General features: G+C 42.0%; 1 protein-coding gene across 1 annotated transcript in view; it reads left to right on the top strand.

Annotated features, from left to right (window-relative positions):
• Positions 1 to 26078, top strand: part of slc4a4a (solute carrier family 4 member 4a) — a 152023-nt gene that overhangs the window by 94983 nt on the left and 30962 nt on the right. The window contains 4 exon segments of the mRNA XM_007891960.2: positions 1025 to 1199; positions 7505 to 7638; positions 11763 to 12034; positions 22930 to 23012. Of these exon segments, the coding sequence (XP_007890151.2) occupies positions 1025 to 1199; positions 7505 to 7638; positions 11763 to 12034; positions 22930 to 23012 (664 nt within the window).

The following is a 26078-nucleotide window of genomic DNA, read 5'->3' as shown; positions in this document are numbered from 1 at the left end:
CAATATTTCTCACTGCTTGGTGTATTACTGAGGATTTCACCAGCATTTAAGCAGCCCCTCGGGATCTTACTGTAATTGTAATAGATTTTTAATAGCAGAAATTCCTCCATTCATAAGTATGATTGACACCTTTTGGCATATTTTCGCAGTTCAGAAAAGGTGTACGAATATCTCTTCAATGGCTCTTAATAAGCTCCATAGACTATCTTTCTCCTCAAACACTTTTTTAACTCAGTTTTCTAGGAGTGGAAATTCCACAATTTATATCAATCATTTTATTAAAATGCTGAATAATACAAAACATTTTTGTATTTGATATCGCACCTCATGGTGAAACGATTCAGAGCACTTCACAGGGTTTTCTGAAGTGTAGTGACAGTGTATTTGTACGTGAATGGAGTAGTCAATTTTTCCACAGCATTATCCCACAAACAGCCATAAAGTGAATGACCTATATTCCATTCCTGGATGTACGTCTAAATATTTGCTAACTTTAGCTAATGCAGGAACTTGTCAACCCTGAATTTCTAACTGGAATTTCCATTTTCACAACAAACCCAGAGGCTTATTTCGTCCAACTCTCCCTTTTTAAATAAAAATATACACGCATCTTAACATTGACAAACTACCAAGTTTCAAAATGGGGACTTTTATCCGGAAGTCATGTCAGGAAGACTTATCTCAAACCAGATGTACTTTCAATGCAGAGTTCTCATCAGTCGGTGTGTCTTACTTCCAGTGATCAAGAGGAATCCCGAGTTACAACTTAGATCTCTGATTAAGAAATTACATTTCAAATTACAGCATTTTGCACCCCACTGAATAAGACTAGGGTAGAATAAGCCTACGCACTAATTACGAGACCTACAAAGGTTATGACTATTTTCTTGTGTATCTCCTTAAGTGCCGAGTGCAGTATGTATCACTAGATTTTCTGCTCTCCATGCACTAGATTCTCCACTTACAGTAATTACAGTATCCTACTCAGCACCTGTACTCACTTTCATTTATCCAATGTCTCCAGGTTCTTCGGTGGCTTTGTGGAAGATATAAAGAGGAAAGCCCCATGGTTTGCCAGCGACTTTTATGATGCTCTGAGCATCCAGTCACTCTCTGCAATTCTCTTCATCTACTTGGCGACTGTGACCAACGCTATCACTTTTGGAGGCCTCCTTGGGGATGCAACTGATAACATGCAGGTAAGTGGTGACTGACAATGGAGACGCAATAGGACCAAGTCAGACCAATTTCACTCCAATCTGTTTTATGCACTAGTGTTAATTGACTGTTTCTATTAGTGTTTCCATTTGGATCCATACAGATCTTCTGTAACTGTACATGTACTGTATCTGTACATGTGATATAGATCTATTGTACATGCGCTATATATGTTCATAAACTAACTATAGATCTACAATATTTCTATATAAATACATGTATGGTGGTGGTTGTGGGGAAATTCTTCCCATGTTGCAGTGGCAACCATTTTATATCGCTGCTCTTTATAGCATGTACCTTATTTTTACAGACCGAAACCACAGAGAGGATTCACAAGTAATAAGTGGACAGCTGGCACAGGCCTTGTAGAGATTCAATGCTATTTTATTGTCACTGTTGATACTAATCTGTAATTCTCCAATTAGCAGTATTAGGACTAGACCAGGCTATAAATACTCAACCCAATGGTTTTCACTGTTGCTGGGAATGTTACATTAGCCCCAGTTACTTCATTTTGCATGCATTCTACCAACAGGCTTGTTAAAGCAGTGATATTCTTTACCAGCACTGTCAGTTGTAGAGCATTGGGATTCTGTGCCCAAGAATCTGCAAGTTTAAAGCACGTGTATTTTTCCATTAATTTCTTGTAAAGTACCTCTCTGTTTAAAGATGTAGAGCAATACAGTACAGTGCTCATCTGCAGACATGTTTAATCCTATGTCTGCAGATGACATCGCCGAGTGGGAGAATGTAGATATTATAGTGACCCACGATTATATACATGTCCGACCACATTTCACAATGTGCTTGTGATACCATGGCATGCATAGTGTGCATGTTATCACATGTGTCACTACAGGCTGGTGAGCGGAAGCAGTGGGCTGTTGCTCTCTCTGTGGTGTCTTGTCCATTTATCCATAATTCATCTGCGACCTCTGACTGCTGGACTGGTTGCCTTCCTCCAGGTTGTTCAAATCTGCAGGAGAACATCACGGCTGAACCTGATCCTGTTCCCACCTGACATCGACTCGCATGTCCCCATCTGACATCCACTCACATTCATTTTCCAGCCGGGGGGGGAAGGGTGGTGGGGGGGGGTGGGGGGGGTCACTGTGATGATCAGGAGCAAGAACCCTGGCTAATTTTCCGCTTTGCAATCCAACACCCACTACTGCTCTTGACTGCAGCTCACTCAGCACAGCCTGGATCGAGCCTGAGGTCATCCTGGTTTATAAGGCTTTAGTTTCAAACCAGGCAGTGAGTTTACCACTGAACCTACTAAAATCAGTTAATTATATCAATAATAATTATTGCATTTGATAGAGCACCTTTTTATGTCATTTCTATGTGCTTCACAGGATCTAGTGTAAAGTGGATTGACTGTGCATTTGTGGGTGAAACATTCATTGTTTTCAACATTCAAACAGTTCATTATTTTGAAAGCACCCTCTGGAGGAGGAGATAGAAAAAAATCATTTAACAAATGTAACTCAGACGTCTTTTTCAGGTTTTGTTGTGGAGCGAGAGCCCATTAGAGATTTTTCCTTTGTGAAACCTGTTTGTGAATGCAATCTCCTTCTGAGAGTGAAGAGTTTCTTCTTGAGCAAAAAGTGACTCTTGAGTGGATTGCACCTTGAATGTATACAATGAATAGAGAATAATAGAAGTTGAATTTTTAGGGCACTTTCTCACCTCAAAATGATTCAAAGCACTTCACAATGTAATTACTGTTAGGGACTCATAGCTTCTTTGGTACACAAACAGCTATGAGGTGAATGCCAATTTTATCTCAAGGATTGTAGCCAGGACATTGGGAGAAACTCTCTTCCCTTTTCAAATAGTGCCCACTTGAGCAGATAAATAGGAATTTGATTTGAAATTTCATCCAAAGGACAGCATCTTTGACAATGCTAACGCTCCCCAGGACTGCCCTGGAATGTCAGCCTGGACTGTGAGCCAAGAGGTGAAAGTGCTACCAACTGAGCTAATCTCACAAACAAGACAAACATAATTGACTTGACAGTCCCATAAACATATGCTGAACATGTATTATAATTTGATCCTCTCAACTGCCGTGATGGCAGTTCCATGGCATTCGGCCAATTCAGTCCCGGTTCAATATTGACTTTCTTTTTATAAAGAAGCTCGTAAGTAGGTGAAAGAGCATCAGAATAAATACATCATTAACTGAAAAGCTTTCTTGGAGGACACAAAACACACCAGATTGTGCTTGAGCACCATTGGCCTAAGGGGGAATAGAGCTACCAGTTTATTTACAGCAGTTCCACATTACAACTGCTTACTTAGTTATGTTTCCATGCTCATTGTAGCATCTCCCTGTTCTTCCTTAAAGCTCTTTGCCTGCTCTTCCTTGCCTTTTTCTTACAAACTGCAACTACAAATTGCACAGTCGCTACACTTTACAGTAAATCCTGTGCTGCATGGGAGCTGGGGGAGGGAGGAAGGGAAGCTGCACTAAGTGATGTCTTTTGGATGAGAGCTTAAACCGAGATCTCGTCTGTTCAGGTGGGTGTTAAAGATCCCATGACATTATTCGAAAAGAGAAGGGTGTTTGTCCTAACCAACAATACCCTAAATAGAATTGGTCACTCTGTTTGGCAAATTTCTGTATGCAACTTGGCTGTTGTGTTGACCTGCAAAATACAGTCACTTCACGGAAAACCCTTTGAGATGTCTCAATGATGTAATAAGGTGCTATATCAAACTCAAAGATTATTTATTAATTTATTTCTGATCAATCTTAGTTTGAAAAGAAGTTCACAATGTTTCTTTGACTTGAAATGCGCTATATAAATGCAAGTTGTTGTTCTTTCTATAGGATACAGCAACTTAACACACATTAATTCCGTTTTTAAAACCAGTTGAGTCCACAAATCTGTCTGTGAGCTTGTCTCTGTTTTGCTGGTGTCTCTGCCCTGAAGGTTCCAACTTTTTTGCTGGAATAGACCGCTGCGACATTTTTGTGCACAAATTGACTGCTCATTCACAACCACTACACAGCTACACAGCCACTACACAATAAACCCATCTTTGAGATGTTTTGGTGACATCAAAAGGTGCTGTAGCAAATGTAATGTACTGAAGCCAATAGTAAGAGATCAGCTAATTCAGCATGGACTGGAACCCAAATTTACAAGCCTCTGATGTACAGCGTTCCATGGAGGTGTCTACAATACAACACAGATAAACATTTATATAGCTCCTTCCCCGTCAGGAGGATGTCCCAAAGTGCTAGACACTGCTGGCTGGGGGTGGGAGCCAGATGGGGAGGAGAAAAGATGGCCATAAGAGCGGACAAAGAGGTAGGTCTTGAGCCGGGTCTTGAACGAGGTGAGACAGTGATTCAGAGGGACTCCGGTATGGAGTTCTAGTTTACCCTCTATTTCATTCCTAATTCATGACTAATTTAACATCTTCATTTGCAATAGCAAATGAGTGAAACCAGCAGAATTGAGGCTTTATTATACTGGCCCTTGTGCCTTTACCTTGCAGCAAGAGAGGAAATAATCTGGTGTCAGTTTAAAGAGGCAACTGACGTTGAGTTGGGCACGTAATTTGATCAAAAAGGTCTGACAGCCCCATAGTCCATGACTGCTACACTGAACCAGTTTCAGCAGATTAGCAAAGGGCCAAGATTGAATTACACCCTAGGGCTCACTGTATCTTATATTACTGAATAATTTATTTCCTTATTGTTTGTTTTTGAGCTTTGTACTGTTTGTAACAAACTCGATCATTAAAAGCGCCTGAAACTTTGGCATCATATGACAGCGGCTGCTATATTCCCAGTGGGGCTTTTCTGATGGGATTCTCAATTAAGAAATTATTCTCGGTTCCTCCTCCCTCAAACCTCCCATTTGCTCCTCTTGCTCCTCTCCTGAAGGTATTAACTCATGCTGGGGAAGAATCATTTGAGTCTTCAGAGAGCAAGTTTCAGGAGGCTTTGTGATCGTAAGGTGGGGAGGGTGGGGAGGGCAGCCGAACCAAGCCCAACCTTGTTCTATCTCAGCCTGTCTGAACTCACACATGAGGAATGATCACTTGGGCATGGATGGTAGACAGGTGGCCAGGATCAGTGCCTTCAGGAGAGGAGAAGAATAAAAAATAAGCAAAATGGTTCAGCTTCCACTGCAGCTGTATAGATGGCACAAGCTATTGTTGCACCAACCAATGGATTCTATTATTAATAATAATCCTTGCATTTGATATAATGGCTTATCACGTCTTCAAGACAGCTCAAAGCATTTCACAGAATATACTGGAAAGTGAATTGACTGTATATTTTGTGGGCAAAACACGGCGGCCAATTGCAGTGTCCCACAAACAGTTATGGATTGAGTGACCAAATTATTTTTTTATCTATTGATTAACAAGTGAAATGAAATAGCAAGCTTCACTGTTGGCCTAGTGAGTCAAGCTGTTAGTCCATTTCTCAGCACATTGCTTACTGGGAGGTTGAATGTTCAAATCCCAGCAAGTCCTGAGTTAGCTGTTTTCAATTACAATTGGTTTTGTGACGCTCCTGTTAGAAAGAACATCAGCCACGATTCCTTCTTCAGAGTTTCTCATTCCACTTCGATTAGCCTGTGAAACCATTTTTTTTAAAGTTTAAGATTGTGCAGAATTGTGGAAAATCCTTCAATCCAGTTTGAATTTGGAAGCCGGTTTTCCACATGCAGGTCTTAAAAAGAAACCGGCTTCCAAATTGAGACTGAATTTTAAGAATTTTCCACAATTCCACACAGTCTTCAAGTTCAAAACGAAATGGTCAAATAGCCTAAAGTTGGGTGGAATTTTGAGCTTCATAGCAACTGCTGCTGGAAGTGGTGTGACCATCAGGTGAGGAGAGGGTGGAACTTGCCTGCGATGCACAGATAAAGTCAAAATTTCCTCCAGCAGGGGAGAGAAATGGCTGAAGGGATTGAGCATTGCTGTCCACTGTAGGTTGAATCGTTTAGTGACGTTTATAAGAGAAGTGAATTGGTCTCCAGAAAAATTGATATCTTCAAACTAAATTATGTCCTCCAGCACAAAGGGACCTTGAAACAATTTATTATAAATGTCTCTTCATTGCTTTTGATATCATATTCTCTTTGTTCAGATACAATGGTGAATCGCAATGTCAGCTAAATCAGAGACCATTAACTATAGATGTATACCATAGAGGGCCTAGCTAATGTGGTGTCAGTGTTAAATACAAGCTCTTCAGAATGTTTCTCACTTGGTTGGACCTCATTCCCGTGCCTCAGGATTAAACAGAGAATTAAATGAAGTATCGATTATTGTTGTATAAACTGATCAAGTAGAAGTGAGGTTCACTGAACTCTCCCAGGCAATAGTAAAGCTTAACTGCTCAATACAAGCTGCGACACTCTGCTTGACTGAGTAAGCAACGATGACAAAGGTCTGAGTTCTGAAAGTATAAAGAGATGCTGGATGATATATCCTGTGTTCAGTTCAACGTTTAATTCCATTTCGAACAGATTTGCTTTGACTGTCATGTGTAAGAAACTTGATGCAGGAGGGGAAACCTACTTAATACCTTCATAAAATGTGAAGGTTATGATAATTATTTTATAAATTATGCTAAAAGTGGCAAGCTGCCTGGTTTTACATAGATTTACATGGACTGCATAACAAGGAAACAGGCCACTCAGCACAACCGGTCCGTGCCAGTGTTTTTATTCCACATGAGTCTCCGGCTACTCCTTTCTCCCTCCCATATCCCTCTATTCCCTTCTCCCTTTGTTATCTCGCAATAGCTGGTTAAACTGCAGCTGTAACTCAAAGCTTACCTGGGCGTCTGAAAATCTTACAAACCGGAATTTACAAACCTAATCTCTCTGATTAGCTGCACAGGGTGAGTCCCTTTGGGGAAAGAGTGCGCACTCCATACTAGACAAATATAAATTCACATGCATGGGACTCTCAGGAGCTTGGTTTGGATACTCTTAAACATGGAGATGGATTTCTGCATGTGTCAGGCACTACAGAAGTGGGAAGGACCACAGCAAAACCAGATGGTCTACAGTAAGCCAGTCATTATTGATGGTTGGCCCATCTGGCTCTTCAATGAAACTTAAAGATATAGATGATGTAAGTCTATGTCTAATTCTTGTTATAAGTTAACAAACTGGTATTCCTGAGTGTCTTTATATACCCTCAATGTTTTTACACTGTTAATTTACATGGCAAGTACCATAAATAGGAAAGTCTAGTAAAAGATTACAATAATTGAGGTTCCTTCTGTCCTTGTGTGACACAGGGTGTGCTGGAGAGCTTCCTGGGTACAGCTATTACTGGAGCCATCTTCTGCCTTTTTGGTGGTCAGCCGCTCATCATCCTTAGCAGCACTGGACCTGTGTTAGTCTTTGAACGTCTTCTCTTTAATTTTAGCAAGTAAGTGATAACAACCGAAAGTGTAGATACTGCACCCATCAGCCATCACATTGCAGCTACATAGTGTGGAAAGATTCCCTTCATCGGCAGTCCTATGTAACAATCTTTATTATTCCTTCTTCTGATTTATACCCACCGTCGGCAGTTGGGCCTTCTGCTCCCGCTATCCATCTCTCCCCCACATCTTTCAAGGTCTACCACAGGACCCGCCTCTTTGTCCGCGCCTTCAGTCATCCTTTCCCTCCCGACCCCCCTCGGCTCCCAACCTTGTGCAAGATACCATCCAGGATTGTCAAGCCCCTTGTGATGTTCTCCCGATGTAAAAGGTGCTATGTAAATAGGTATTGTATATGTCAAATACGTTTTTTTTCTATATTTCCTATCTCACAATTTTCTCCCCTCACCCCTCAGAGAGAAGATGTTTTTGACCCCCTTGTTGTTTTCACTGGGGATGGTTTCATAGGTACTAGGCCTTCTCTGGTAAATCGTTCAATGGCTATTTATTACTCAGTGAGCCTTGACAGTGAGCGTGTTGTTAGCAGGTTGTTTGACACATCACAGTCCAGTGCGTTCCTGGCACCCACTCTGCTCCACACACCCCTGACAACAAGGGTCTTTGGATAGTGATCAGGAGCAGGAAGCCTATCTGATTATTCACTTCTTGGCTCAGTGCCACTAAAGCAATTTATAGCCATAAACCCCAGTCTGACTCAGCACAAATTGGCTTTGCATTGAGATCTTGGGAATAAGAAATTCTAAGTAATTTCAATGCAAGGACTTCAGATCATCATGTTTGTGTTGATGTTCTCACCTCAAAGGAGCTATCTATTCTACGTCTGTTCTCCTATGCCTTCCTGTAATCCTTTTTATGTCCTTATTCTTCAAATGTGGTAAAAAAAAGACAATTGATTCAACTTCAACAGTTAATTGCTTTCATGTGTTTCACAATCCAATAACTAAACAAATTATTCTAACCTTCCTCTTTACGATTTAAGTGCAAAGAGGTCCTAGACATCTTTGTGTCAAAGATTGAAAATATCTGCTTGACTGCATCCTCCTCCCTTCCCTATGTCCCCTTCATACCCTCCAGACCATCCACACCATCGCTTCCTCCCACCACGGCCCCTACCAATCTTCCCTCCCAACATTCCTTTACCCCAATAACTCCCACCTTCTTCTCAACCACCATATCTCCTAGATGAAGGCTCCCTATCTTCGAACAGATTGATTTCAAGATCCTCACACTCGTTTTCAAAGCCCTTTGTGCCCTGGCACCTACCTACCCCACAACCCGCTGACTCTGCTCGGCTGGCTCTGTCCAGCCTTCTGCATGTAGCTCGTGCCCTCCGTTCTACTATTGGTGGCCGTGCTTTAAGCTACTTCACCCCGAAACTCTGGAACACTCTTCCTCTATCCCTCCATCTTGCCCCTTTCTTCCCCATATTCAGGTCACTCCCAAAGGCCTTCCTCTTCGACCGTGCCTACGGTCACCTCCCCTTCTCCCTGGAATGGCGTCATGCTCCACCACTGTCAGGCGCCTCTGGGACACTACCCTGCGTGAAGGGGCGCTATATAAATGCAAGTTGTTGTTGTTGAGTAATAATGACCCAATGTTTGAGACTTGTTGCGGATTTACAGAGAGCCAGCAGAGGCACTTTTATGCTGAAAAATTCTGTTTCTAACTGGGAATAAACCTTGCTATTACATTTGACAACAAGAAGCAACACCTATCAAATGCTTCAGATATGTGCATGAGTGGGGAAACTCGATGCCATCTGCCCAGTCACACTTCTCTAAAAGCGACTAGCACTGTACAGGATGTCCACACAGTTCTCTTACTTCCCCATTCCAAACATGAGGAGCTGAAGCAAGCTGTCAGGCCATCCATGTTACGGAAGATGTCACACCAAACATGGTGATGGATCATTATCTGCCATGAAAATGCTGGTTCTCACATCAATCCTCTGGATGTCTAAATACAGTTAAGCACTTCTACTGAATACAATTAAGTACTTCTAACTACAATTATTATCTTTCTTCCACATGTTTAATTTGTTGGTCAGTGCACTGTAGAAATAAAACATGGGAGTAACAACAACAACTTCTATTTATATAGCACCCTTCACCCGAGGTAGCATCCTGGAACGCTTGAACAGTACTTTGTGGATACTCTGTATGTTCATGGACTGCTCACAATGAACACTTGTGTTACTTTTCTTGTGTCACCATTCAAAAGTCAAATTGATAAAGGGACCCCTCTTCCCCACCCCCCATTATCAGTCCCTTATATAATGCACCAGGATCCACCACTGATTATTTAGACACCAGACTGGTAACACATCTCACAAGGTAGTCATTTATTTGTGCTTTTGAGAAACAAAGCTAATAATAGCAGCAGTAATCTATTTATTTGCTTCAGTAGCCTCAGACTCTGTGGCCTTAAGCCACGAATGGTGGCACATATTTAAATATGTGTCTATTTTTAAATCATGTGAAGCAGCTCTAAGCTTGACACCTGCCGGTCCCCAGTAAAGAAGATCTCTGGTATAGGGAGGAATGCCAGCTGAGTGGACGGCAGAGTGTTCCATTCTTTGCTGCCTCCAATGCAGGGAGAATGCTCTCCTTTGCCTGTGTTGGGATTTACTTTTTTCACTCTTCAATGTTAATTCCCTGCCCACGACACTAACGAACTGCAGCACTCAAAGCAGCAGGTATATAGCTGTTTCACAGAGGGTATTTTGGTACAGTGTGAGAGAGCAGGCCAGAGGCCTCAGACTTGGCAACAAGTGCTTCTGGAGAGTTAGTCTCCATATATTCGCATGTTGAAGAACAGCATGCAAGGGCAAAGGCAAATGGAATCCCCTTCTGCGCAAGCTTGTGTTGACAGTGCCCAATTCTATAAGTCAAAGCTTTTGTTAAGGGCCCTTAGCAGATGTGAGAGTATGTTGCCTTTGTCATTTCCTTTTTCCACCAGTGTAGCGATACATTCACACACATGCGTACTGATACGATCTGAGAAAAAATATGATAAACTGAGTGACTTCCAGGGGGGGAAAAAGCCTTTCCGTAAGTGGAAGTGTTTCGACTTCTGATTCAGTTGGTTCTCATGACAAAATGCCTTGCGTTAAAGATATAAATTGTTCTCTATTTCCATATATGGCAGGCTCGGCTTTATAATTGCAGTCTCTGGGAGGCATACACAAAGTACAATATAAGAAGTGTTTCATGCGACTTCTCCAGCGATGAAAACAATGAACAATGTAGTTACAGCACCAGCTGTGTTAGTGTATATCAGCCTTATGCAGGGAATCTACTATCAGCAAATAGTTTCCTTGTAGCTTGAGAATTGAATAGTTTATATAGCTTAAATATCTTTTTTTAAAAATCACATTTTCTAGATGTGTGAAATATTCTTACTAACAGAAGCTTACTATCATTATTTATCAGGGGCTACTGTTCTATGCAGTATCTTTATTTGTTGACTTGATTCCAGTGTTCTCACCTCTACCATCGTTGCTGAATGATATCCCATTTAAGCTGCTTATTATATTTTGAGTAAAGGAAGACCTCCTGGTTATGTGCTTAAATATCCCTTCAAAATCCTGAACCTCCTGTCCTGTTACCTTGACATATGGAATCATAGAAAGTTTATAACACAGAAAATGTCCATTCAGCCAATCCTGTTAAACATTTTGCGGGAGAAATTCCACCCGACAGCCTCAATTTTGAAGCTAGTCTTCTGTTCTTTTAAAAACTGCAGAAAAAACAGCGTCAAAAGAAAAGGCTGAATTCAAGAATTCGGCTCCTTCTGGATGCTTTAAAATATGACATAAAAAAGTAAAACTTCTTTCCGTATATGTTTTGTCAAACTCTGAACGATTTGCTGATCCGGATCATCTTAGTGCCTCTGGAGAATGATAGTCAGAAGGACATTGGCCCAACCAGTGACACGTCTACTCTGCTCCAAACAGTTTCCAGAGAGGAATTCCTGTAGGTCCCCTGAATTATATTGGGATTGCTTAATTCAGAATCCTCTCCAGACTTGTTTGCTTGTGGAATGTTGAACGTTTCTGCTCGTCCAGGTAATTTACCGTATCTAATGCTTCCTCCTCTCACCCTTATAGAGACAATGACATTGATTACCTAGAATTCCGTCTGTGGATCGGATTGTGGACCGCCTTCCTGTGTCTCATCCTTGTTGCCACTGATGCCAGTTTCCTTGTTCAGTACTTCACTCGCTTCACTGAGGAAGGCTTCTCCTCGCTTATCAGTTTCATCTTCATCTATGATGCCTTCAAGAAGATGATTAAGCTGTCCAGCTACTATCCCATCAATATGGATTTCAAGATGGATTACATCACACTGTATGGTTGTGAGTGCCTACCACCCGACCCAGGTAAGACCCGAATTGCTCGACCACCCCTCCTTCCTTCAGTAATCCAAATGTGAACTGAAGAAGGACCTTTGCAGAACAAAAAACATTAAGAGATATGAGAAAGGAGCTGGAACAAGTGATCAATAACAAAATGCAACTTATAAAAATCGGGTAACAGTGCCACATACATGATGGGCTGAATAGTCTCCTGGTGCATTGAATATTTTTATGTGTATTTGAGTTCCTCGGGCACTGAGCTGACTAGTGCTAGCATTTTCCGAACTCTCTGGCAAACACTCACTGAAGGGAAATACCGGTGAACCTGATATTTTTGTACTGACCATGGTTTGCATCAGCCAAGAGTGGGTGAATCTAATTTGGGTCAGTCCAACTTTGTGTAGCTCAGGTCCATCTAGTTTACGTTAGTCACCCTAGTATGGGTTGATTCAGTTTGGGTTAGTCCAGTTTGTGTTAGTCCAGTTTGGGTTGGTCCACTTTGGTTGGTCCGCTTTGGGTTGGACATAATTAATCAATACAGTAAACCCCATCTTACTGAACTCCAGGTATTTGGAATTCGGACCTAGCTGGAACAGGCCCCAAACAAAAATCCTTTAAAAAAATTCTGCAGCCCCGCACATCTATCGACGCCCACTGGCCCACCTTTCCCTAGTGCCCAAGCTTCACTGCTCACTGCCTGCAGTGACCAGAGATATCCATTTTAACTCAGTTTGGATGCCACAAGCAGAAGATAGATTACTTGCTATCTTCTGTTTACGGGATTCAAACAATTACAGTGCCGATGCTGGCAGTTCAGGGATCTGTAAAGAAAGAGCTTGTCTTTAGCAGCACATGTTTTAAATCTCTGCCAACAGAACCAAACAACAGCTTTAGACAGAAAACATGAGTAGATATCATGCCAGTCGTTGCTAATGATATCATCACATCTGCGTATTTACTCTTGCATTGCAAAAGCAGTTCTATTTAGTGGTCTATGTAAACTCAGGTTTTTGAAAGGAACGAGTTGGGGAGGCAATGGTAGTAAGGCATCTGTTCAGGAGATGCAGTAATATCTCAGCGTGATATTAAATCCCAACATTGAGCACAGAAGCTACTTCTAAAAACATGACACTCTCCCAATACCTGTCATATGAGCACACTCCGACTAACCACCTCACACTTCTCTTTAACTGTGCATGCTCCCTTGATAGTCTGTCAACAAAATCTTGCAATATAGCACCCTTCAGGGAGGATCATGTCTCAGAACACTTCACAGTGGCTGGGTTGGACACCGAGCAAGATAGATGATAGACGAACGAGAGTGAGGTCAAAGATGTAGACTTTAAGGTGGAAATTAAAAAGAGATAGAGAGTGGAGTGGGTAAGGAGGAGGGATACAGGTAGGGAGTTCCAGAGGTTAGGGGCATAGTGATTGAAGGCTCGGCCACTGATGGTGGGGCGGAGGGGCGGAGAAAGTGAGACAGACCTGTAACTGTACATGCTCCCTTAGCGGAGTGGGTGAGCATAGGAGTGAGGACAGTAGAGGCTATCAGAGGACAGCATACACATGTTGAGAAAGTGCTATGCTCCTATTATGCTTCCATGTGTAAGAATCCTGGTGTAAAATGAAGAAACTGGCAGTGGTGTTGCACATGACCATGATGGACATAAATCACCAGCTTTGGAATAAGGGAAATGAATCAGTGCTGTTCAGACAGAGGTGGGTCTCTGCCTAGATCCCTTCTTGGCTGCGTTAGCGGCAAGTTGCTTTTTGTGTGTGCAAAGTGGTGACGGAGTATGTGGAAACTGTCTGGGTGTTATTTACTGATAGCAATCACTTCATGCAGTTCCAGAAAGCACGGAAACTCCCACCAAAACATTAATTAACGGAAAGGTAGTTCATTCCACTGCCAGGCATTTGCATTTGAGTTTATTTTATTGCAGCACTGTATTGTAGATTAATCACTCAGTCCATGGCACTCACTTTCTACCGGCTTTTCCTCTTTTTGATTATTGTCAGGCTTCACACCCATAAAATATCTCCTGTCAAAACTCACAAACTGGAGCACTTTTTTTAAGGTTAAACCAACCTTTCGTTTATTTGATCTCCTTTTTTCCTCTGGTCTAGTGCTGTTCAAGGTTTGTATAGTGATTGCATTGTGTGGCTTCATCGTGCTATTGTGCTTTATTGTGCCTCCCTACCTCTCTGATCTGCCGGCCCCTACACTCAGCTGGCACAGGCCTGCAGAGGATCCCCAAACCCCTCTGTGGTAATATTGGTGACTGTGTTTTAAGGCCTAACCTCTGGAGTTCCCTGCCTCAAACTCCACCACTGTTCTGTACTCCAGGATGCCACTCTGTGTGAAGAGCGCTATATAAATGCAAGTTGTTATTGTGTTATGGATCCAACAAATATAGAGTGAAACAGAACAACGCAGTAATGTTCACAAGGCAACAACAGGTAGGGCACATGCCCAGAGTCAGCAGAGAGGAAACAGGGCATTCAGTGACCCTGTGCTGTAGAGGAAACTGAACCATTTGTACTTCATTAGCCTCAAAATATTGGTGCCCGTTATCAGCATTTAAAGGGAAGGTGGTGAGATGGCTTTACTGAAATAGTGCCTGGTAAATGTTTTTTTGTTTTAAATTGTTCAATGGAAGAGATGTGATGTGGAAAGGGCACATGTCATAATTTGATGTGCTTTTTTAGATCATTGTGTCATGTGATTGTAAATGCTTCTGCAAAAAAAAAGACAGCCCAACTCTTCCCAGTGAAGACGGTGCTCTGTTAAAGCTACAGGACACACAGTTTGATATGTCAAAGTTATTTCTGTGTCCTGGAAAAGAACCATGGTGAATGTAGCTCAGCGACAGAGTATCTGCCGATTGTCTGTCAAGATTCTCAGACTTAAGGTGCACTACGGGGACAAAGGTGCTATGCAATCCCCGCATCCAAAAGAATCTGGGGAAATATTGGGCAAACCTGTGTCAGTGTAGGCCGTAGAGATCATCTCAAGGGTAGGTGGGTGTCAAAAGCAAATAAGGTCCATGCTGCTTACTCCCACCACAGGAGGCAAAATAGAAAAGGGTGCGAAGCGGTTTTGACTGAATGTTCTTTCCAAGCGATGCTCAGAGAGATTACAATGACCAAACCTGCAAGTGTGAAACCAAATAATCATTAAGTGCTGGCTTGTCCTTTCAGAAGCTAGGCTGTCTTGAGGAACATCACACTCCACACCCTGAACAGCGCTGTGAACAACTGAGACAGATTCTAGCCCCACAACTAGGGTTCATCGCCTGTTCTGCTTATGAGGTGGGAACGTGTGAATCTAGATGCAAAAATGGGCCATTCGGTTCAAGCTGCTATCCAGTTTTAGCTGGAAACGACTTTAGCGACTGAAATAAGAAGCCACAGGTCTTTTTCCCTGCCCTGTGGTGAGTTAGCCGATCTCAACCAAGACAGCAGTAAGGAGTGGTACAATTAATTTCAGGGACCCTGAGAGGGGAAATCAAATAGAATTCCTGCTCTTGATCACTATCGAGTTGTAAAATTGAATGTGAACAGAGGCGGGGTTTGGCTGTGATACCCTCCATAGTTAACTAGCCACGCTAGCCACTCACATCCAGGTTCCACTTCTGAAGAAAGAACGTTTGCGACAAGATACTGGGTGAAGCCAGTCAAACTGTACCTTCCATGACTTATTATGTGTGTAGAGGAGAATATTTGAGAGGGAATTAGGGTCAGAGATCAGTTTCCCAATTGGAGGTGAGAAAGCCTTTCTCATGTAACATTCCCAGTACTCAGGTCCTTTTGCCAGGAGTCCAGCTGGTATTGTGTTTCCTTTTGTTGCCATTTACAGTAAATCTGCTTCAAAATCCCATATGTTAGGACTGGTGGTTCCAGTCCCCTTGAATGGAAAGGGTGCTTTATAATAGTAATGCTTTACAATGATAAATAATTAATAATAAATAATAATCCTTGCATTTGATATAGCACCTTATCATGTGGTTCAAAGGTCTCAAATAAGAAATTCCTGGAAAATGGTATGACTGTGTATTTTTTGTAGGCAGCTAATTAGTACACAGCAATGTCCCGCAAACAGTCATGAAGTGAATGACCAGTTTTATTGGGGGTTTTGCCAGGAGACTGAAAGAACCTCACTTCTCTATTTGATTTATGCATTCACTGTGGGAATTGTTCCCACTATAAAAACACATTAGGTTCTGAAATACAAGAGCCAGTGTTTGGATTGGCAAAGAAAGATATTGAATCCTGACTGTAAACTGGATGTGCGTCACATTGGATCTCCACTTTGACCTGATCAGCTCCCAGGCGCATTGGAGCGAAGGCCGGAGTTGGTTCGTTTTTATGAAAATCCTGTGTGAAGCTCATTGTCCGACTCCAGGATTTTGATACCATTGTCAATCACTATACTGAGCACACCGGGAAATGTCTGGTCCTAGGAGGGAATCCTGTATGGAAGGGACACAGTGGCTTTGGAGCAATTAGGTCACAGTGCAACCCTTCAGTGCAACCTGTTTATCTGTACAGAATACTTTGTAAAGAGATATGTTGAGCTGCTCCACCAAGTGTGAACAGAGGAAGTTGTCAGTTAAATTCTTAGGACAAGCAGTTTTGACGATGATTGTGGGATGTAAAAATATGTTAACATTGAAATGCATCAACCTATCACCATTCATAAGTTCTGATGAAAGGCCATAGACCTGAAACGTTAACTAATTTTCCTCTCTCCATGAATGTTGCCTGATCTGCTGCGTGTGACCAGTGACTTCTGAGTTTATTCCATTCATAAGTCTTTTCTGTAATCTTGTTCCGTGTTTTGACTTCAGGCACACAAGTCCAACTGCCTTCCTTTGACAGGACTGTGGCTCCCATTGTGTGCTTCTGGTTGGATTTGATGGTTACTGTTTACAGTGAACCTGTAGCTCAGACAGCCTTAATCCTAGTACTGTGCCTCTGTCCAGTTTTTAAGTTAATAATCCTTGCATTTGTCACAGCATTTGGGTTGATGGGAAGTAGTGGGAGATCCCATCACGTGCAATTTGCTAAAAATATGAGTCTGTTTGCTCCTTGTTTATGAAGGTAAATCCTGTTATAAACCTAATTAAAGGATTACTGAGAGACCCCAAGATTTTCATTTTGTCCTTCATTGTTTGGGCCTTAAGCGGGTTCTTCCCCAATGTTTGGAAGTTGCAATTCTGTCTCCCATCACCAGGAGGAGCATGAGAGTGACTGGGAAAGCCTGACACTCTCCCTGTAGGGAAATTCCGGGCACGCTCCATACAGGGAAAAACTGTCACTCTCCCTGTTGGGCAAAGACTGGCCTCAGATCTTGAAATCGATCTGTTCGGCAATTGCGGGAGTCAGTGGAGCCTGGCTAGAACTGATGTTATGGGGGTAACTACACTTCATGGACAGGTAGAGATAGAGAAAAGTGAGAGACCAGAGTTTTCAGCACCCGCTGGTAGGATAGTCAGAACTGAGGTCAGGAAACATTTTTTCACACAAACGGTTGTGATGATTTGGAAAGCTCTGTCCCAGAAAGCAGGTGAGATGAATCAGTAGGGATTTTTAAGAGAAATAGACAAATACTTGGGTATTAGAAGTATTAAGGGTAGGACGAAAGGGCAGGACAAAGGGATTAAAAGATCTGTCAAGACCTAATAAACTGAGAGAATAGGCTTGATGGGGAAATATAATTCTAATAATAATAATCATTGCATTTGATATAGATACACAGATAGGATGTGTATATGTATATTTTGTAGCTGAACACAGCAGCCAATGTGAACAGCAACACCCCCAAAACAGCAATGAATTAAGTAACAATGTTTATGTGGAGGATTGTTGCCCAGGATACCTTCTCTTTTTGAATAGTGTCATGGGACGACTAATATTCATTTGAACAGGTTAACAGAAACTCAGTTTAACGTCCCATGCAGTGGCAACTCCAATAATGCAGCATATATACAGCGTATATTGTTGTGTCAATACAATACAAATTTACATTTGCCTTTCACCTTGGGAGGAAATCCCAACACACTCGATAGCCCAGAGTTTGCACCCGAGGTGAAGACTAGGGGACGATGGCTGAGAGTGCAGTCAAAGAGGAAGGTCTTCAGGTGGCCCTTGGGGGAGATGAGGGGTGTGACTCCGGGATGGAGTTCTAGAGATTGGAGGCAGAAACGCTGAAAGCCTGACCGCCGATAATGAGGGGATTTGAGGGTCAGAATAATAATCTTGAACTTGATTGCTGGTGGATACGGAACCATTGGAGCCAGGTGAGTCAGGCTGGACTTACGAGGTCAAACTCCCAACCTGGGCTTGAACCCACAACTTTCTCACTCAGAGGCAGGAGTACTATCAACCGAGCCAGGCTGACCCCCGAGGAAGAAAGTTCACCTCCAGATCTAGTGGTCTGAGAGAGACAAAGTCAAAGGGAAGCCATACTCTCTTTAGACAATTGTTGAAGTAAAATCCCCTGAATTTCTTAGAGAAAGAGGAATGCGTGGTTTAATGCTGTGTACTCGGCTTGTTCCTATATTCAATCCTGTTCGAGACTCTATGAAGCTGGCATTGAGCCCTACCCCTCCCAGTCAAGTACACAGCATTATATTATGTGACGTTCTTTCCTGGAGAATGTAAAGGAGACTATTTCAACAATGGTCCAAAGAGAGTGTAGCTCCCCTTTATCTTTCTGACTGTCTGACACTTGATCTGGAGATGGACTTTCTCCCTCGCTGCACGCTCTCAATATTTGATGAGCGATCTGAGCAGAGAGCCATCCTCTCAATACCTTTCTTTCATCCCATGGTTAGCGGCCTGCTTGCCAATCGCTCTAATTGCTCAGTAGCCCTTGAGAGATGCTGTCGGGAAGCTGGTTGACGTTGCCAGTTGCACGCACAAATAATCTGATTACTGCTGGGCTGAGCTGCTCCCTGGTGCTCCTCAGTGGCCGCAGTCTGCTCCCTGCCCTGACAGTGTAATTGACTCAGGAAGAAAAACACCACAGACAACATCTGTGATTAATATATCAACAAGCACTGCCTTTATTTAAAGCCCTGCAGTCATCTCATATTCTGTCTTGTGCAGATGGGAGTTGAAAGATCCAGTGGCACTGTTTTGAAAATGAGTAGAGGGCTCCCCCAGTGTCCTGACTAACATTCCTGCCTTATCTGATTCTCCCCCCCACACCCATGTTCCCCTCCCTGACAGGTGTAGACTGTAAATAAAATACAAAATACACAGTCAATCCACTTTAAGGTATATCCTGTGAAACACTTTAAGACGTCTTGAGCACGCGATAAGACGCTATTCAAATGCAAGGATTATTATTATTATATATCTTGACTGGAAATTGATAGAAAATCAATTGATGGAAAAGGGATTCACATCATTGAACCAATCCTGTATTCACTTGACATTCACATAGATACACGTTCCATGGAAGAGTAGGGGGGAGGGGAAGAGAGAAGGGCACTGGATAGTGATCACCTGGTTGTTTTAATCTCCTTAACCAGAGTGCCTGAGACAAATTGTATCTGCTTTAAATACACTTAGACGCCACCTAAATACAAATTGTTTTTGTTGTTGTATCCACTGTCACCGTTGTTAGGAACAACCTAAGATTGGGAGTTCAACCTCAAAACCTTTGCTTTATGTGCTGTATTAGTGCCTTTCCCACTGGATGATCGGACACACCTTGCTTTTCACTGTAAGGATCTTGCCACTTACTGAAAGAACATGCTGTCAATTTGTGAGCAAGTTGCTTTCAGGCCTGGGTGTCACTGCTGATTCATTGTAAAAGTGCTGATATCGTGCTCACACTTCTTCCTGTAGTAGATTCCCCCAGCAATCAGTCCTAATTATTCTCTTCCTGTTAAATACTTGCCTAATGGGACCTAATACTGACAGAACTCTTGTGTATTTCTGGCAGTTTGCGTCAAGTATCTTTAAGATTCACTAAAGAAAGCGGATTAAAGAGCACATAAAAGCTTGAAACAATCGCAACAGTTTGCATCAGGATATTGCTTGATATCAACACTTTCCAAAAGTCACATTTCATTTTATTCAAAGCAAAATACAACATTTGAGCTCCCATCTTACCCATTCCTGTGGCTATGGTGATAAAGCTGATGTTAAATTGAAACCACTTAAACCTCAAGCTCTTAGATTCACGTCTCGGTCTGTGCTGATCTGAGCCAAGAAAACTTTGGGGAGCTCCAGTTGGCCTAAGCATCCATTGGGTTAGGAATCTTGACATCTTCCTGCGATAAAGTGTGGGTTGAGATTGGGTGAGCACAGGCATGTTGTCCATGCTACTAACTTCTCCAACCAGCAGAATGTCACCTCTTCCCTGGGAACCACAGTACTTTTCAAGCCTGAAGCAGTCTCTGTCTGACTCACCAGCCAGTTTGTCTGTTTCAGTTCGGCCTCTGGAACTTCGCTGAGTCTTCACTCTTATAACATCTTTGGACTGAAAGGTTTGTGGGAGGAAAAATTAAACATGTGGAGCTGGTAAGAGTACAAATAGAAAGTAAAAGGAGTTTAAAAGGTTGACATTCCTCAGTTTGCTGGACAATTAGTTATTAAACTAAAAAATGATAAATCGCCTGTGTGTGTGTGTGTGGATGGTCCTGACCAACAAAAGTGTTCTGAACAGGCTGTATGTCCCCATCTTGTCCCTCCTTTCTTTATCTGTTGAGATAGTGAGAATAGCTGCATTAGGTCATTTACTTTATAGTTCCCAGGAATAAGATATCTAAATGACTATAAAAATTAAATGAAATGATCAGTTTTATCTGGGAGACAGAACCAATCTGCTCAGGCTCTTTCAGACACGGTTACTGATACGATTTTGTGTTCTAATTGTCAAATTAATTCACTCTTGGCTCTGGGTAACATGACAGAATTAACTTTATGAGTTCCAAGTCCCAATGTGGGAATCAGAGGCGAGAGGTTCACAAACAGCCAGGTTCACAAACAGATGAAAAGCTATTGAAGGAGAATTTTGTTTTAGTAGAAGTGATAGACATGCAGATATCAGTACAGGTGGTGACATAAGAAACTCCAAAAAGATTTTTGAAATAGTGAGACAAGTTCCTAGGATTCAAAAGGTTTAAGGGTTATTAGATGATGCTATAGATATGTCAAAAGGTATTTATTTAGAAGTTGGATGTGTAGGTGGCCAATGTTCTTCCCCTTTTCCCTGTTCTCCTCTTTTCTGAAACTTATACTATGTTACTACAGCTGCCTACAGCTGGAGAGTTACCACGTACAGGCAGTGGCTGCTTTTATAAAATGAATCCTTGCATTCTTTAACAGGTCAAAACATCTCTTCACAGAGTTTTGATTAATGCATAGTGAATGTGTATTTGTAAGCAAACAATTTTGTGCGCAGCAATGTTCCACAACAGCCATGAGGTTAATGACCAACTTCATCTGGGTGGATTTTAGCCACTCATATAATGCTGTATTGTCATCAAATAATGTCTTGAAGAACTTCACAAGTAATTCCTGGAAAGTGTAATGACTATTTTGTGTGGGCCAACATGGCACTCAGTTCAGCTTTACAGTAAAGCGCTCTGAGATGCCGATCTGCGTGGAGGGCGCTATATAAATCCAAGTTGTTGTAGTTGAACTGCACTGGAGTGTTTGCCTAAATTAGAAGCTCAAAATTATGACCTGGGTCTTGAACTCTGACTCAGAGACAAGAATGTCACCAACTGAGCCAATCTGACACCTATTCTGTGGGAGGTTTCAAGAAACTTACAAAAGGCACATGAGTTAATTCAGTTACAGACCCATCATGCGCAAAAGATACAGTGACACTTTCTAACGCGATCGACTATACTGGAGTTTTGCAGACAGCATTTGGCTTTGCATTTTTTCCAGGCCTCTTTCTATCCATCAAAAGATTGAAAACAAAATACCTGTGGTAAAGTAGTCAGTCACAAGCCGGAGCACACAATTACCACAGAGATCCCTTCTCTGAAAATTATTCTATGTTACTGCAGCTGTCAACAGCAGCAATTACCAGCACATTTACCCCATTTCTGAGACTTATACTATATTACTACAGCTGTTATTACAAATTACCACACTTTCAAGCCACGCTTGTCATGTCACAGTTCTGTGCATGTATTTATGACATTCCAGCCAAGGGGATGACACTGAGTTTGTGCCGCTCTCCCCTGCACCATCTTATGTATTCTAAATGTATTTTCCTAAAATAATTGCAAAGCTATGGGAAAAGAGCAGAGGAATGGGACTAATTGGAAAGCCCTCTCAAAGAGCCACCATAGACACAATAGGATGAATGTCCTCCTTCCGTGCTGTAAATTCTATGAAAATGAATGATGGTCTCCACCCACAGAAGTCTCAAAAAGAAAATGTAACGATCCATTCAGTCAGGTAGTAGTATAAAGTATTGTAATTTGCAATGATTGTGTTAATTCCCTCACAGCATTTCTGGATCACACTACGGCCAGTATCATATGCCCAGCCAACTAATGTTCTCTATAATGATTTTTCTTTGAAGGGTACTTCAAATAAAGAGATTTATTATCGAGAATATCAAGTGAAATTATGAATATTCTCCATGGCCAGTCCATCTCTGCTATCTAGGCTAGTTTTTCCATGTTTGTATGAGTTTCTCCGCTATAAATCCAGGGCACCAAAGGCTATTGTAGTGCCCCCTAATCTACCCAACTCAGGACAAACCGGGATTGAATTCTGGGATCTGCTGGGTCTATGAGGCTATATAAACCCTCAGAGCTGCTGAAAGACCCCAGTATTGATATTTAACATTGCAAGAGCCTATATACATGTGAAGAGCTAGGATTTCCTATGTTCTGAAGCTGAATGACTGGCACACTCACATTCTCTTTTGTTTGTAGATAGTAATTCAAGCCTTTTGTGGAATGACACGGACCCATTGGCATCAATGCTGCACTGGCAAACCAACAGCACTCCTGGAATGGTAAGCAGCTGCCTCATTAATCTGCATATGTTGGACTGTAGCATGTCCCGAAGCCAAATATATTCTAATGTGGGAGAGGGCAGTTAAGCAATAGTTCTCTATCAATTGAACCAGAAGGCTTCAGAATTATAAATAATGGTAACTTAGATAAGTCGTACATTGGTATCTAATTCCACTGACAGAGGGAGTTAGCATTCAACCTGTTTAATGTTATTATCTTTCCCAATGGAGCTTTCAAACTCAGAGATATAAGCAGTTGCAGTATAATATGGCATGTCAACAACACAGGGTTCAGGGTTTCTTTTTCACTGAAAAATATAGTTATGGATTAAAACAGTGAGCATTTTATAGAGTGAAAAGAAATTACAATGAAAGTGATAAGGTCCACAGTCACACATATTATTGCCCATATTGATGCTGTCAAATAATAATAATCCTTGCATTTGTTATAGCACTTTTCACATCTTCTAGACGTCTCAAAACGCTTCACAGAATATACTGTAAAGTGAATTGACTGTATATTTGGGCGAAGCATGGCAGCCATTTGTGCACAGCTTTTTCCCACAAACAGTCATTGATTGAAGTGACCAAATTATTTTTTTTTGAGGGATTATTATCAGGCGTGTGGGGTAAGGAAACTTGCCCAAGGTTTCACTCTGCTGGGAATTGAACCCAGGTATCTCGCTTGCGAGGCGAGTGCTCTTCATAAATAGAGATAAAAAGATGATCATGATCCTGATTACCTGAGTCTTGGGTTTGATGATCTGGGAGGAAACATTCCACTTCGGTCTAGACTTTGACTTTTTTTCTAGCATTTAAGGGCATGCAAGTTTTGGACAATTCTTAAATTTGGTCTTAACATTCTCTCTAATAAGGTGACAGAAAAACAGCTTCAAAATTAAGAATGAATTTACAAATTATCCAAGATTTACATACTCTGGCAAAAATGTTGAAGTCTAGACCTAGGCGGAATTTCTTTCCCTTCCCTCTCCCCCACCCCCGAGTATGGGAAAATAATAGGGCAGCATGTGGAGAGGAGAAACCTCAACAGAATGCCAGTGAGTTCAGGTTAACAGGAAAACCTGGAACACGAAAAGACCATTCATGACTCCAGCAATCTGTCATGATGTCCACAGACTGTGCACAGTCTGTCTCCTTGGGCATACCCTGGATTTTTCATGGATACAGCATCTCTCTCAACCTATCCACACCCCTGAAAAGCTAAGATTAGAGGAAGGAAAGCTGTGAGAGGAGATAGCCCATTGTGACTACACTGCGATTTACCTGGTTCTCAAAGCTCCACAATGTGTGTGTCAATTAGATTGCATTGCACATGACCATTAAAGTGCACAGTGTGAATGTGTGAACTGGTATATATGGATCAGTTATATATACTGGATGATGTGCATTTGGATCTGATATTATCTTCATTTCCCCCCCCCCCCCCCACCTCCAAATGTATGAAGAGCTCTGGGTGGATATGGGTGAGGTGCCAGTTTTGACAAGTTCTATTTGCCTAGGAAGAAGCCTTGATGCCCCAGAAGTGATTCAACATCCTGCCTTTCAGCTAGCAAATGTTCTCTGAATACAGAAAAATAAATCCACTTTCAGTGCTGAAGTGTAATTTCACACTGTGCCAGGAGAGCATTGGCAGAGCAACGTTTCATCTTATGGAGTGGAAAAATGCAACTCATGATACAATCATTTATCATACTCACTGAAGTTGCAGCCAATAATTCTTGTGACTTCTTGTGACTGCACAATGGTTGGATATGAAACTGGCTGGATTTCCAGCAGGAATCTTTGTTGTTGTGGAGTGAGGCATTCAAAATTGTGTTCTGTGGTGACAGAACCATAACAACCAGACGGAGAAATCTCCCCCTTGGCTTTGGGTACAGCTATTTCAAAAATAGAGATAAAAAGATGATCATGATCCTGATTACCTGAGTCTCAGGTTTGATGATTTGGGATGATCCAAAGTCTGGTGTGTGGGGGAGTCGATAATTATTGACAGATATGACTGCAGTTTTGATCTAATTTGTGAGCTAAGGTTCTGCCAGTGTACTTGAACCACTGAACCTCCCTCTTATTGACTTAGTGACAAGAAACGCTACCAGCTGAGTCAAGCTGATCACATTTGTAAATCAATCCGGATCCAGTTTGATTACCATGGGTAATGCAGATATCCAGCAGATTTTCTTAGTGCCACTGAAATGAAGCTGTAAACAGGCCTCTGAGTTTATTGCGATTATTCCGAGATTAGAGCCTACTATTAAAGTCTTTGTTGAGATATTCAACAGTAAAAAATAATTGCACCAGATAAAGGCTAAGTCCAGGGGCCAAGCATGCCATTGAGTGAAGCAGGCTATCTTTATGTTGTTTAGAACTCACTTGAGCACTTGGTCACTAGCTCAGGCTGGGCTTGCCTTGACAGAGAGGAGAGCCGGTCACCTGACTTGCTCGGGAGGTAGTGAAGACATGGTTCAGGTCCACATTGTCCTTTGACAATTTGGGATCTAGAAGAATTTGGGAGGGATTAGGGTTTATCTGCGGGGCTCTCATTCCTTAGTGGAACGTATCCAGTCTAATTTTTTTATTGGTAAGCAGGCCTAACCTGCTCACCAATAAAAAAAATCTTTATGATGATTATACTCGGGCACTATTTTGAAGAGCAAAGTTCTCCCGGTATTCTGACTAATATTCCATCTCTTGATTCTCCTTCACATGGGAGAGCAACTAGCAGTGGACTGGCACAAGCAGCGGGGAGAGGTTTTTCCACGCGTCAGGGCAAACGTAGTGTAGAGAAACGCATTAAACGCAGGTGCTGCTGGCACTGGAGAGGAGAGTATTCTCTCCCCACGCGTTGGTGTATCCATGGGTGACACAAGCAGAAAAATATTCCTTTTAATAGTATTGACCTTTACCTTAATGAGCAGAAAAGCACCATGTTGACCACATTCTACACTGCTTCATGTACACAGAAGCCCTATGGTGTTGCCAGAGGCGCATGTCAATTTCACTGTTAATACAGAATAATGTTGCTTCCTCTAAATGTCTCCCGGTTGA

The sequence above is a fragment of the Callorhinchus milii genome, unplaced genomic scaffold, assembly GCF_018977255.1.
Source record: "Callorhinchus milii isolate IMCB2004 unplaced genomic scaffold, IMCB_Cmil_1.0 Scaffold1, whole genome shotgun sequence".
Lineage (NCBI taxonomy): Eukaryota > Metazoa > Chordata > Chondrichthyes > Chimaeriformes > Callorhinchidae > Callorhinchus > Callorhinchus milii.
The sequence above is the reverse complement of the archived record's forward strand: the minus strand, read 5'-3'. Positions and strand labels throughout refer to the sequence as shown.